This window comes from Rhea americana, unplaced genomic scaffold (genome assembly GCF_003343005.1).
Source record: "Rhea americana isolate MKP2758 unplaced genomic scaffold, rheAme1 scaffold_203, whole genome shotgun sequence".
NCBI lineage: Eukaryota > Metazoa > Chordata > Aves > Rheiformes > Rheidae > Rhea > Rhea americana.
The window spans coordinates 305197-317187 of NW_028186184.1; the positions used below are offsets into that span (position 1 = coordinate 305197).

General features: G+C 37.9%; 1 protein-coding gene across 1 annotated transcript; it reads right to left on the minus strand.

The window, feature by feature from the left end:
* Positions 1-9073: 9073 nt before the first annotated feature.
* Positions 9074-11751, minus strand: LOC146596305 (alveolar macrophage chemotactic factor-like). The gene is made up of 4 exons (XM_085304143.1): positions 11679-11751; positions 10338-10464; positions 10088-10171; positions 9074-9358 (listed from the first exon to the last, which is right to left on the minus strand). The coding sequence occupies exons 1-4, from the start codon at positions 11734-11736 to the stop codon at positions 9334-9336; spliced, it is 294 nt and encodes a 97-aa protein (XP_085160269.1). The 5' UTR covers positions 11737-11751; the 3' UTR covers positions 9074-9333.
* Between the last annotated feature and the right edge of the window lie 240 nt (positions 11752-11991).

Sequence of the window (11991 nt, forward strand, 5' to 3'; positions counted from 1 at the left end):
AATGTGGTAATCTTCTTTAATGAAGGGAGAGGACAATCTGTACAGTGTCAGAAGGGAGGAGACCCTAATCACAGTTTATCTGGGATATTTACAATTTCAGTTTCCCCATCATTAAACCAAAGGTGATAATAGGTCTTTACCTTCTCTAGGGGAGATTCAGTCCTGTATTGTAGCAGGCTCAGAAGTTATCTAAGAAAAATATCTTTTTTGTTTTCATATATCTAAATGGAACTCCATTGGTGTACTAGTGTGACAGAACGAAATGTGGCCTACAGTACATAGTGGTTTCATAGTATTATTGTTGCAGTTCATCCTGAGTGTTATATCAAAAATACTAAATGTTATTTGACAGTTAAATAACCTGAATATTTTTACTACCTAGGGAAATATAATAGTAGCCTAAGGAAGGGTTTGTGTATCTGTATACTTATGTCTCCCAGTTATACTAGTTGGTCTAATAGAGATATTATCATTACCAACAAACATTGTCTTTTTTATCAACAGACATTTCTCCCTTCTGGCTTAGAATGAATCGTTGGGCAGAAATGGCCCTTACAAACCCCCCACATATTGGTATGCAGAATATTAGCATAACTGAAAAAACATTATATTTCTTTACTGATTTTGACTCTCTGCTTATGACTAAAGACTTACACATATATTCACCATTTTAACTTAATACAGAAAATAGACTATTTTTATTTAGTGTGCCAAGCCTAAAAGGTGAGCTGTTAGGTGTATTCTATTTTGTCCCTTAGTGAGTCATTATTTCCCATGTAATTTCCTACATTTGACATCAGAATGCCACATTTCCTTCCAACATATGATGACAGGGGTGATAATTTAGAGTGCCAAAACTAATGATTTAATGAGTCAGGCCTGTGCAGACAGGATTAGGAAAATTCCACACCCTCTAAGGAATCTTTACTATTTCATTCCTAATACGCCCTTCTTTTCCAAATTTCCTTTCTCATCCTTTTTTCCCTTCCTCTTAATCTGGACTTGTCCAACTGGTTTCCCTGTTTGATCTGTTTTCCTCATTCATCTGTTCAGGTTTTCTAAGAAACTGTTTACATCGGCTCTTCTGTGGAACTTGTATTAACTGAGCAGCTACAATGTGTAGCTGAAAAGCAGAACACCATACAAGTACAGGACTCACAGAAAGTCCATTATAGGAAATGAGAAAGCTACTATTTACTAGGATTTTGATCTAAAGACTTACTCAAGGACTTTTCATCTGGAATTATTGGTTCTTTCATTCTCATTAGCTGGACCCATTTCAGAATGCTGACCTGACTCCTTAGCATACAGCTTAACAACTTTGCAGTGACCATGGTAAGCCTTTTGAATGCAAGTCTTCTAATGACTGCTTACTCCTATTTTTCAAGTTCATAGAACAAGTCCTCCCATAATTCACTAAGAAAGAATTGTATAGCAGCTCATCTTATTAAAGCCTCAAGAAGTCCAAAGAAGGCACATAGAGGTCAACACTGATAAGGATGCAGAATCCTGACTATGGCTTTGCAGAGCACATTTTGGCTAGTTTTGCCTGAATGTGATCTCATTCTGGTTGTATGAACTCATTACTGTGTATCTACAGCAATACTCAGTTTGTTGGCCAGTCTTGTATAAACTTGACATTATGAACAGGAACATGAAGGCTGGGACAAGAATTGCAGAATTCAGACTCCATGGCTGGTTCCAGTAAAAAGCTGTGGCAGTACATGAACCATACTGAATGGTGCTTTACTTCAGGATCCTAAATGTCTCTTATGATAGCATAGTATAATGTTATTTTTGTATAATGTACTTTTGTCTATGTTAGTAAATGTCCAAGGAACTGTGGCTACTTTTCACTCACATCAATTTACTTAGCACCAATATTATTTCATCAGCTGGCCATGGTTTTTGATGGTTTCAGCTCACTGACAAGATTATTACATTACTCAGAGTGTGCAAATGGAAAAGATTCACTGAGATGATGGCAATTTGAATGCTGCCAGTTTGTTTTATATTTATCATTGGCTTTTCTAACCATGGCTCAAGAAAATACTTCTTCAGAGTTTAACATTGTGCAAATACTCACGTCAAGATGGGCAAAGTTCCCCAGGAAAGACTGAATAAGGCACTGTTATACCACATGGGCATAGTCGTAATGATAGGCGATTATTTTTTGCAATTGCTAACTGAGGACTATGGGAAATCACACTGATGAGAAGTTTTCTTTATTTGCTTTGAAAAGTCTTATCCACTGTTTTTGAAAGAAATGACCACTGTGTTTTGATTGAAAAGATTTAAGAAAAATTTTTATTTCACCAATAAAAAAAGAATCATATTTTGAAATGTCTATGAAACTATTGCATATAGAGTAAGGACAGTTCTTGAATATTGCTGCACTATTGTCTAAAAGCAGAGAAGTCTGTTTAGCGTCTGTTCTTTCTTTTTTTTTTTTTTGAATTCATAGGGACTGACCTTTAAATAGGGTCTTCTTGGCTGTTACAGCCAAAGGTGCAATATAACTACCAGGAGGAAAACTCTCTTCACTGACTTCCAAGAACAGGGGGCAAAGTAACAGGCCATCAAGTCCTGACTCACAGGACTCACCAAGTCCTCATTCACAGGAAGCTGCTTGTTTAGAAGTGTAATTCAGAAAAATACACAAGGAATCCTCCCCATCTCTACCAACGTGGCTCAGATGATAGGTTTCTCCCCAAATCTGATAAATAAACTTACATTTTTCTTCCAAAAGCTCAAATGGAAAAAGCTAAAGGCAGTAAAGGCGTTGCCAATGTCTTAAGTATTTGCTGTTCTAGAGACCTCAAATACCAAGGAATTAAGTAAAAATGATATTTGTTAGACAAAGTATCCCCTCTTACCTTCTAGACCCAGTTGTTTTTTGCTAATCTGATTTGGAAAAATTCTTCATGTTCCGTGTCTGATATTCAGCTAGAAAACAGACCTTGAAAGACTTTTCAATGGTGCTAAGGGTAACACTTCATCTCATCTAGTAGCTCCTTCCTGTCCTTCCTGTCTGGGCAAATTGTGGTGCTTCATGAAAAGACAGAAAAACTATCCCAGATAAAAATTATTTGACAGGCTGCTCCAGGACTGATAAATGTCTCTCTTGGTAAGATAAATAATGGTGAATTACATAGTGTTTCAAGGAACAAGGAAAAAAAATCAAATCAGCAGAAGCAGCTTCTGAAATTGTACATTTTCTTTAATTTCCTTGACATGATTAATGCAACAGGAATTTATGCACCAGCTCTAACATGGTTCTCATACACAGAAATAGTGTAATCTCTCAGAATATAGTTACTCTCTCCATCATCTTGTGAAGTTTCTAAATCATCCTGCAACACAGGAAGTTATAATTTCCTTTTTCTTCATGCTGACATTGATATTAATATTGTCGAACTAGCATCTAGGCTATGAAATCAGCAGCATGAGGATTGCTGATTGACTCAGCATACTTTGTGAAACAAACCACTGTGTTTTATTGCCTATTTCATTTCACTGAGTGCAGGGGAAAGAGTTCTTCAACTGCTCTCATGCAAGCCAGCAGAGGCCATACTTTTTATCCCATAAATATCATGACATTTCAGGGCCTTAGGACAATAAAACATAAGAACAGCTGTACCGCATCTCATGAAGTGTTCGTTTAGAACAGTATCTTGACAATCATAATGACCCATAAAGCATGCTTGAGAAGGAGTAGGGAAAACATATAAAGATACTTTACAATAGTACTCCTCTCATATATTATTTCAGATGCAGAGAAGGGTCTTCTTGAGCCGAAGAGAGCATCTTTGCATTGAACAAGCCTCATAGGATTTTCCCTCATGAATTAGTCTAATCTCTGTAAACATTTAATGTCCACAAACAGGTGCAGCAAAGAATCCTACAACTTATTTATTTGTTGTAGGGAGAACATCTTTCTTTTGTTTCCACTGAACCTGCCACTTGCTACCTTTGTTTTTTGACTCACTTTATTTTTTATTGGAATCAGTCACCAATCATTTCTTGTTCACCTAATGCATGTCATTTACACCATTACAGAATTTTGTCATATTCTCTCTGTCATCTCTTTTCCAGGCTAAAGAGACCTAGTCTACTTAATTGTTTCTCAGCTGGAAACCATCCCGTAAGTCTTACTACCTTTGTTGTTTTCCTCTGAACCTTTTCTAGTTCTACCATATAGACATATTGACGTCCTGTCCTGTGCTCCTTCTCCCACAGTTAGCTGGATCACCTTCCTGCTTCCTTTGAAACCTGGATACTTCAAAACTATTTGGAGTTTGGCTTGTGCCTTTCTCATTTGTAATATGCTGTGTGCCCAATGATAAAAGGGCCGTCAGTACTGCCAGCTTCCACTCATTCTGTTCTCTGGCACATGCATTGTGTGGAGTCATGAGAAGATGCCTGTGTGCTGACTTTAGGAGAATGGTTCATGTCACATATCCCAGGTCATGATAATGCACTTCTCTGATGGAGTTTTCTGATTTTTTTTTTTTTTTGATTCAAGCATGGTTGGAGTTTTTATCTGTATACCTCCAGTTTACTCTCCTAAGCCACCTATGAATTTCACTGCATAGTGAAATCCTTGCAGAACTAGTTCAAGGCTCCTTGCCATGCAAACAAAACTGAATTTCTCTATCCTAAGGATGAGGAGCCTGGACTGGAGTTGGACCAGAAGGGTCTTGCTGAGGGGGAGGAAAGTGGCTGTTGTGGGCAGAAAAAGAGCTACGGAGAAACCCTGGCATGAAGCTTACTATCCAATGCTGATCACAGAGGATGGGAAGTCCTCTCTTTCCAGTAGTTATCGCAGTCACTTGCACTCTGATTTCTCCTTCAGCAGCTAGCCTGACTTTCCAGGATCCTAGCAGCAGACCCATGGCCTTCTTATTGTCCCTCGTCTACTTCTTCCAAACAAATACTAGCTTGTTTATATTTAAGGTTAGCCTTGACTAATCAACTGGTTTGGGGTTTTCTTCCTAAGGGTGTTTTAAGTGTTGTTTGAGCCACTAAATCACTAGTGCTACTTAGCAAAAGCTGAAGATGCAGTCCTTTGGATGTTTTACTTATGTCATAGAAATGACCAAGATGTTTACATGTATTTTAAAATCCACCTAGTAGTTAGAGGTTTGCATCTGGATTTGTGAATGGGCCTTTTTTTCTATTCCAGTTCATGGTAAGGAAGGAGACAGCTGACGTGAAGACCAGTTTAGTGGGAACAGTCTAGATTTTACAGAATGCAGCCTGGGTCTTTAGCTAGGTTAGCTATTCCACCCTGCCCTGCTCTGTTACCATGTTTACTGTGTGATATGGCACTGCCACCTTATTCCAAATCTCATCTACATTTTCTTTAGGAAGATCTCTGTTTTCTACCCAGTAGCCTGCTGTTCACATTACCACTGCTGGACAAAGATAGCTATAATGACTTTGTAGCTCTTCCTCTCAAGAGAAATTACCAGAGACTGTATGAGGTCTAACAGAGACTATTACTTTTCTTTGAAAGTCATTCAAATACTGTGATGAAGGGCATCAATATCAGGCTTAAGTTTTATGGAATGATATGACCATGAGGTACATCATAGCTTCAATGTACTGATCTTTACAGTTCCCTTATAAATGGTCCACTGACCCATGAGGAGATTGTAAGATGATGTAAGATTGATTCAATTTTGCTCAAGCCAGCTGACAGCAGAAATGCCATTTCACAGCTGCTGATCCACACACAAACCCATCTGAACCCTGGAACAGTTGTACACAGCAGTGCAGAGTGCATTGAACACTGTATTATTAGTAGGTGATATGTTTTACTAAAGGTAACAACATTAATGGACACTGCTCCATGTGTCAGCGTCTCCTATTGGAAGACGCAGCCTTAAAGAAATACCCTTCTTAGGTCTAAACACTTCAATTACTTATGTTCTTCTTCCAATATATTCTATTAGAGCACTGCAGTATACATCCATCCCCAGTACAGAACTTTAATAACATAGTGGGAATCTCAATATACAAAGTCATAGCAGTTTTTTTCACACATTCTCTTTTTTATGATGGCATATTTTTGTGATTTAGGTTTACCCCTTTTCTATAGAACTGATTATCGAAAGGCTATTATTGCAATGAAGATTGCAAAATACTGCTAGGAACAAAGTTTTGTAACTTTGTTGCAGAGGCTTCCCTAACAGGAAATAAGATCGCTGATTGATTTCGTTGGTGCTGAGAGAGAATAGACACCTTTTTAGCTCATTGACTCTGTTATCAAGGACAAAGAGCTCAAGATGCCTGCCAATAACAAAAATACCTGTATGGGAACGGATTATTTTTTCATAAATGAAATTTAAGTGCATTCAGAGTAGGCATAGTAAATACAATTAGATCTATTGAATCTATTTTAGCAGATCTGCCTATGAGGCGCTTTCTGCTTCCGTTAAATAAATTCAGGCTCTCGTACTTGCTAATTTTTTCTCATGAATCTTTTGTTTTTAACTTGCCAAGTGCTTCATTCTGACTTGCAGTCTGAAAGGCACCCTCTATTTCTACAATGACAGACCAGAAACCAGAAACCCCGAGGTTTCTGTGTGAGAGGTGGCTCCTGGGGGACTGCGTGGCTCCTGAACTGGCATGGTCCAGACACTCAACTAGTGTGTTGAAAGGTGTGCTCAAAGGAACAATATGTTTGTCCCCCAGTTCTCATACCCCTTGGCATGCTAAAAATATGGCTCTAGCTGTGTCATTTTCAGATGAAAGTGCAACATTTATCACAGATGCCAAAAGACAGAAAAGCTTGCTATGCAATAATTTCGCTGCTGTGAAGTGACCCAGACTTGGTATGTTTCATTTACCGACTCAGAGTCCAGCAGCTGGTTTGCTGAGAGTTAAGCCACATCTTGAAGGAATTTTACCACTCTGTGCACACATTCTGTCTTGCGTCATAACAATAATGTCTATTTTTCTTTCACACCAGTAGCCTTTGTGAGACAGATTAGCTACTACTTGAGAAAAAAAATTGTCTGTTATGTCCGGATGGCCATCTACAGTGCAATTAAATTGCCATGCAAATGATCACAGCAATCTATATTTTTACAATCAGTCATCATCATTTTGTGACAAGATCAAGGTTTTATCTCAAAAATCATTATGTATGTTCAAGAAAGAATAGCTTAAATCAATGTATGTACAGAGAAGAATTCTGAAGATGATTAGAAGATTGAACTGCTTACATTTTGCAAAGAGATAAAAGGAATTTGTTGAGAAGGGCTAATGGGGGGCTTTTTACAGATGCATTACTGGGGAGGGAAGGAAAGAACCATTTGTGCAGAGAGTTTACAGAAGAAAAATATCAAGAGATTTTTATTCAATTCTGGTCAAAGGTAGATTAGAAATTCAAAGAACTTTTCTAAGTATCCAAGGAGCAAAGGCTCTAACAGCAGATGTGGGGGCAGGGTACTTAAATCTTTTTAAGATGATGTCCAGAGAACGGCAGTGACATTTGGGTATCAGATGTGTTTTTGTTTCCTAGGGATTTGGTTCATACTAGGAGATCCAGTTGCTGCTTTTCTACATCGTAATTACACTGATTCTATGATTGTGTTAATCTTCTGTATCAGCGCTGTCATTGGCTCTCTGCAGAGACAAGAGTTAGAATCCAAAACTGCAGTTTTGCATATAGCATACAGAGTAGCACAAAACTACTTTTGTCAGACATTTTTCAGTAGCACCTCCTCCTGCAATATGAATGTGCTCCCAGTACCAACATGTGCTGTTCGCAACATAAACTAAGCAAAACCACCTGCAATATTTCAGTTAAATCTGAATTAAATATTGCTTTGATCCAAATACTGGAGTGGAAACTCAGCATCTTTTTCAGTATGTTTGGAAGAAAAATCTTCTTGCAGGAAACATTTTTTTTCAATTATCTGTAAACATACAGTCTTAATGGAAAATCTAGTTTTTGTTCTTTTTTTCCCATTTGCTAATTAGTCAGGCAGTCCTTAAATAACATGTCATCCTACACAGCTGAGAAGACATCTCTCAAATTTATTTGGAGATCTACAACATTAGTTTTCAACAATTATGTTGAAATGATGTTTTGTGTACATAAGAACCAAAAATGTATCTTGTGTTCAGATGGAGAAAAGGCATTTTTCATTTTGAAAAAAAGATAGTAATAAACATACTATTTAAATGGCAAGTATATTTTTAGCAAAATATTTGTATTAATGAAAGTGAAGTTAAAATCTAGGTTATTTCCATGTAAAAAACAGATATAGCAATTCAGAATATCGCATACATCATACAGAATTGTATTTATTGTACATTTTGCATAGTCACACATAATTGTATTTATTGTACATTTTTATTTTTTTTACTTTTCAGCCCCTGGTATACTATGCATAAATCCTCACAATAGTATGCAGGTGGCAAAACCCTGAACACATTTCATCCTGCTTGAAGTCTTAGATAGATTTCTTATACATTTTCTTTCTATTTTATTTCTGAAAAGTTGAATTGATGGCTACTAAAAACCTTCTATATTGAAGAGTCTACAGAATTTTATAGAGTACTACGTACAATATAACATATATATTACATAGAGAGTATATATTATAGAGAGAGTATTATATATTACACTATAGACTCTATAGTATTGTACTATACATATTTGGTGACAAAATCAGAATTACTACAATTCAGCTGTTTTAAAGTTAATGATCTATTTAATATACATAAGACCAAAAAACTCGTTTTTTAAACACTGAAATCCTACATCATTTGTTTCACTTCATTGAACATGCTGTCTCTAAGCAAGTAGTTTATTAATATTGGGGAACTCCTTTTTTTCCTCCTCCCTCCTTTTTTTTTTTTTTTTTTTTTTTTTTTTTTTTTTTTTTTTTTTTTTTTTTTTTTTTTTTTTTTTTTTTGAAAACTATGCCCTCTTAAACTAGGCAAAACTGTACTTCATAGCCCTATAGGATGAAACTCACAAAGGATTTGGTATAGCCAGCAGTTCAGCAAAGGCCAAATCCCTGGTGTTTCCCACTGACTAGGGTGAGGCTGGGGTTTGAATAGAATATTGCTTTAAATGCTTCTGCAGTCAAAGTGCGGTGTAAAATTTTGCCATAAAATGCCCGAGTCTACTAGTGTTGTGACAGGCTATTGTGTCCAGCATTTTCTTTCACAAATTAAGAATCTGTGCATGGAGAGAAGTGAGAATAGAAAAAGCAAAGTAAAGCTGTGAATACCCTGACCTTGGAGACACTTCAAAGGCTAATAGCATTTCAATGCAGCTTTGGCTTGTTTGCAGAGATGCTTCTGTTTTCTTTACTGATGTTGTTTGTTGAGTGAACTGTAATGCAGATATTGTAGTGAATTACCACAGGCACAATACAATGAGATTAATTTACAAACATATAAAACAGAACAAAGAATCAGACTCTCTTTTAGTGGAAAAAAAAGTTTTTTCTTTTTTGATTCTTCTTGGTTGAACATTTGTTTAATTTGCACTGATGGGAAGTCTCTTAAAACTATTCTAAAAGAAACTTGCACAGATAGGTATGGTGTGTAATTCATCTCCAAGGCCACCTATAGGCACAAGAGAAGCTTGTTCTACTGATCTTTCCACATCTTGTGAATCCTGTCACATCCTGTGACAATCTTGGGCAGACCAGTCAGTGTGGGGCAGTTCTGGGCAATCCTTTTGTACTGCTTTCAGGAGTGTTCCTCCCCAAAGCCCAAATGTTGTCCTTGGCTCTCTTACAGAGCAGAACACTGTCCTGAGGAACCATGGATTAATATACTCACTTGAAATGTATGACACATAACAGTTCGTCTGGTTGTTAGTTTTTAATTACAGGGATATATGAGGTAAGCCTTGCTTCTATCTTGTCCAAAGATCAGCTAACTCTACTCCTATTTTCCTTTCATTACTCAATTGGCTTTTAGAGAAAGAGCACTGAAGATCACATATGCATTGGTGTTTATACTAGAGGGAATACATGGAAAGCTATTTGAAAGTCTGAGAAAATAGTGACCTTTGGTGGAATAGTTCCAGTTGCTAGATAATTCTGACAGATACCTGTGTAGAATCTTGCTAATTACCATCTTCACCCATTTGGCCTGGGGATCTAAACAGATCTGCTGGCTGTTCTTCAGTGTTGCTCTGCAACAGAATAAACATTTCACTTTAATTAACCTTGGTACCTGAGGAGGTCAGAGGAGAATGCAGACAGGCAGAAGGTTTTATGCTCGAGGGCTGCCAACTTTTCAGCATTCATAAGACGTACGTTCATAAGACGTACCTTCTATTGCCTACTGGCTTTACTTACATGATTTCCACTGTGTGGCAGTGTGGGCCCTTAGGAATGATTTCTACGTTGGCCAAGTGCTTTGGCAACATTAATCCTTTGGCAGTCTGGATGCAGTGACACCGCAGCTCTGCTGCCAGCATCATCCCTATGAAGAAAGGAGAGGGAAGCTCATCATATTTGGAACTCAATCAAACTAACAGTAAAGAAACTGAGTAAAGAATGCAGAAAGGATAAAAACTTGTTACTTCAATGTGTAAATCAATCGCTATTTGTGGGTTTAAGGTAGTACCTTCACTGAGGGAGAACAATGTATCTGACATCTGCAGATTTTGTGCATTTAACAATGCAGGCTGTGGTTATAACCATAATTATCTCAGCATCCCACAACATCAAGTGCAATGAAAGAATACTGAAATTATCAGAAATGTGGGAGACCTATCTTATGAGAGGAAGAAAAAGCTAACTGAAGAGCCAGGCAACTGCTCTCTGTGACTACTATTTCTTCTCTGTGAGAGTGACAGAGCACTGGAACAGGTTGCCCAGAGAGGTGGTGGAGTCTCCTTCTCTGGAGATCTTCAAGGCCCGCCTGGATGCAACCCTGTCTAACATGCTCTAAGTGACCCTGCAGAGCAGGGGGGTTGGACTAGATGATCTCCAGAGGTCCCTTCCAACCTTACCRATTCTATGATTCTATTCTCCGGTTGTATGTTTTTGAGATTGGCCATAGCATATCCCAGCTCTGTTCTGTCCCAGGAGAGATATGTGCACATGTGTGTCATCCCAGCATGAAGCTACGTTGCAACTGGAGCATACATGCACATGATGCAGAAGCTTGGAAGCACTACAGACCCTTAAAATTGGCATATTTTCTGCCCACAAGATACTTCCGGGACTTTTGCAGCAGACTTTGGTTTTGTTTACCCTGATGCTTCTCAGAAAGGAGCTCCAACAGATGGCTGTGGAGTAGAAACAGATTAACTCAAAACTGAGCTGAATATTCCAAGCTCTCATCTGTAGGGGCTGTTATCACAAAAGCACCCTGAAAAGTGATAGTAATGCAACATGCCACAGTTATTGCAGTCTATCCCATTTCAGGCCCTGCTTTTAATCTCATTTTGATCACAATTATGTAAGGGACAAATTCACCAATGTCAGTGAATCTCTGCTAGCAGAAGAACAATAGGAGACAAGAAATAGGCCCACTCCTACAGTCCATGGATATATTTTCCTCAATCTGCTACCTCAAAGTTATTGTGAGTATGGAAGTCCTACACACCTTGAAAACCTCCTGTTTAGTTTGACTATATTGCATACAAATTGAAATATGGAGAATAAGGAGAATAAGTGAAATTTTCTTACCAGGAAAGAAGCTCATAAAAGCAAGAATCAGGAGAGAGATTACAATCTTGCTCTCCATGACTGCTCTCCGTGCCTTCTTGTAGTGAACTGAAAACAAACTCAGCTGTGCCTCGAGACCCACATGGGACTGCTGACACTGTTACACTCTGAAATTTGCTTCTCAACCACAGGCACATGCAGATAGAATTACTTCTTGTTCCTGCCTTTTTGCACAACCGAAAAAAAAAAAAGGGAAAAATCTGAGCTGAAAGCTGAAACAGTGTGCAGATATGCTAACACACCCATAACCTGGCTGTGTGTGGAAGCCACTGTG

Excerpts from the sequence above, each read along its gene's own strand:
- LOC146596305 (XM_085304143.1), bottom strand. The coding sequence starts at position 11,736 with ATGGAGAGCAAGATTGTAATCTCTCTCCTGATTCTTGCTTTTATGAGC. Across the intron at positions 10,465-11,678 it reads TTTTATGAGCTTCTTTCCTG|GGATGATGCTGGCAGCAGAG; the intron begins GTAAGAAAATTT and ends CTTTCTTCATAG. Across the intron at positions 10,172-10,337 it reads TGCCACACAGTGGAAATCAT|AGCAACACTGAAGAACAGCC; the intron begins GTAAGTAAAGCC and ends ATTCTGTTGCAG.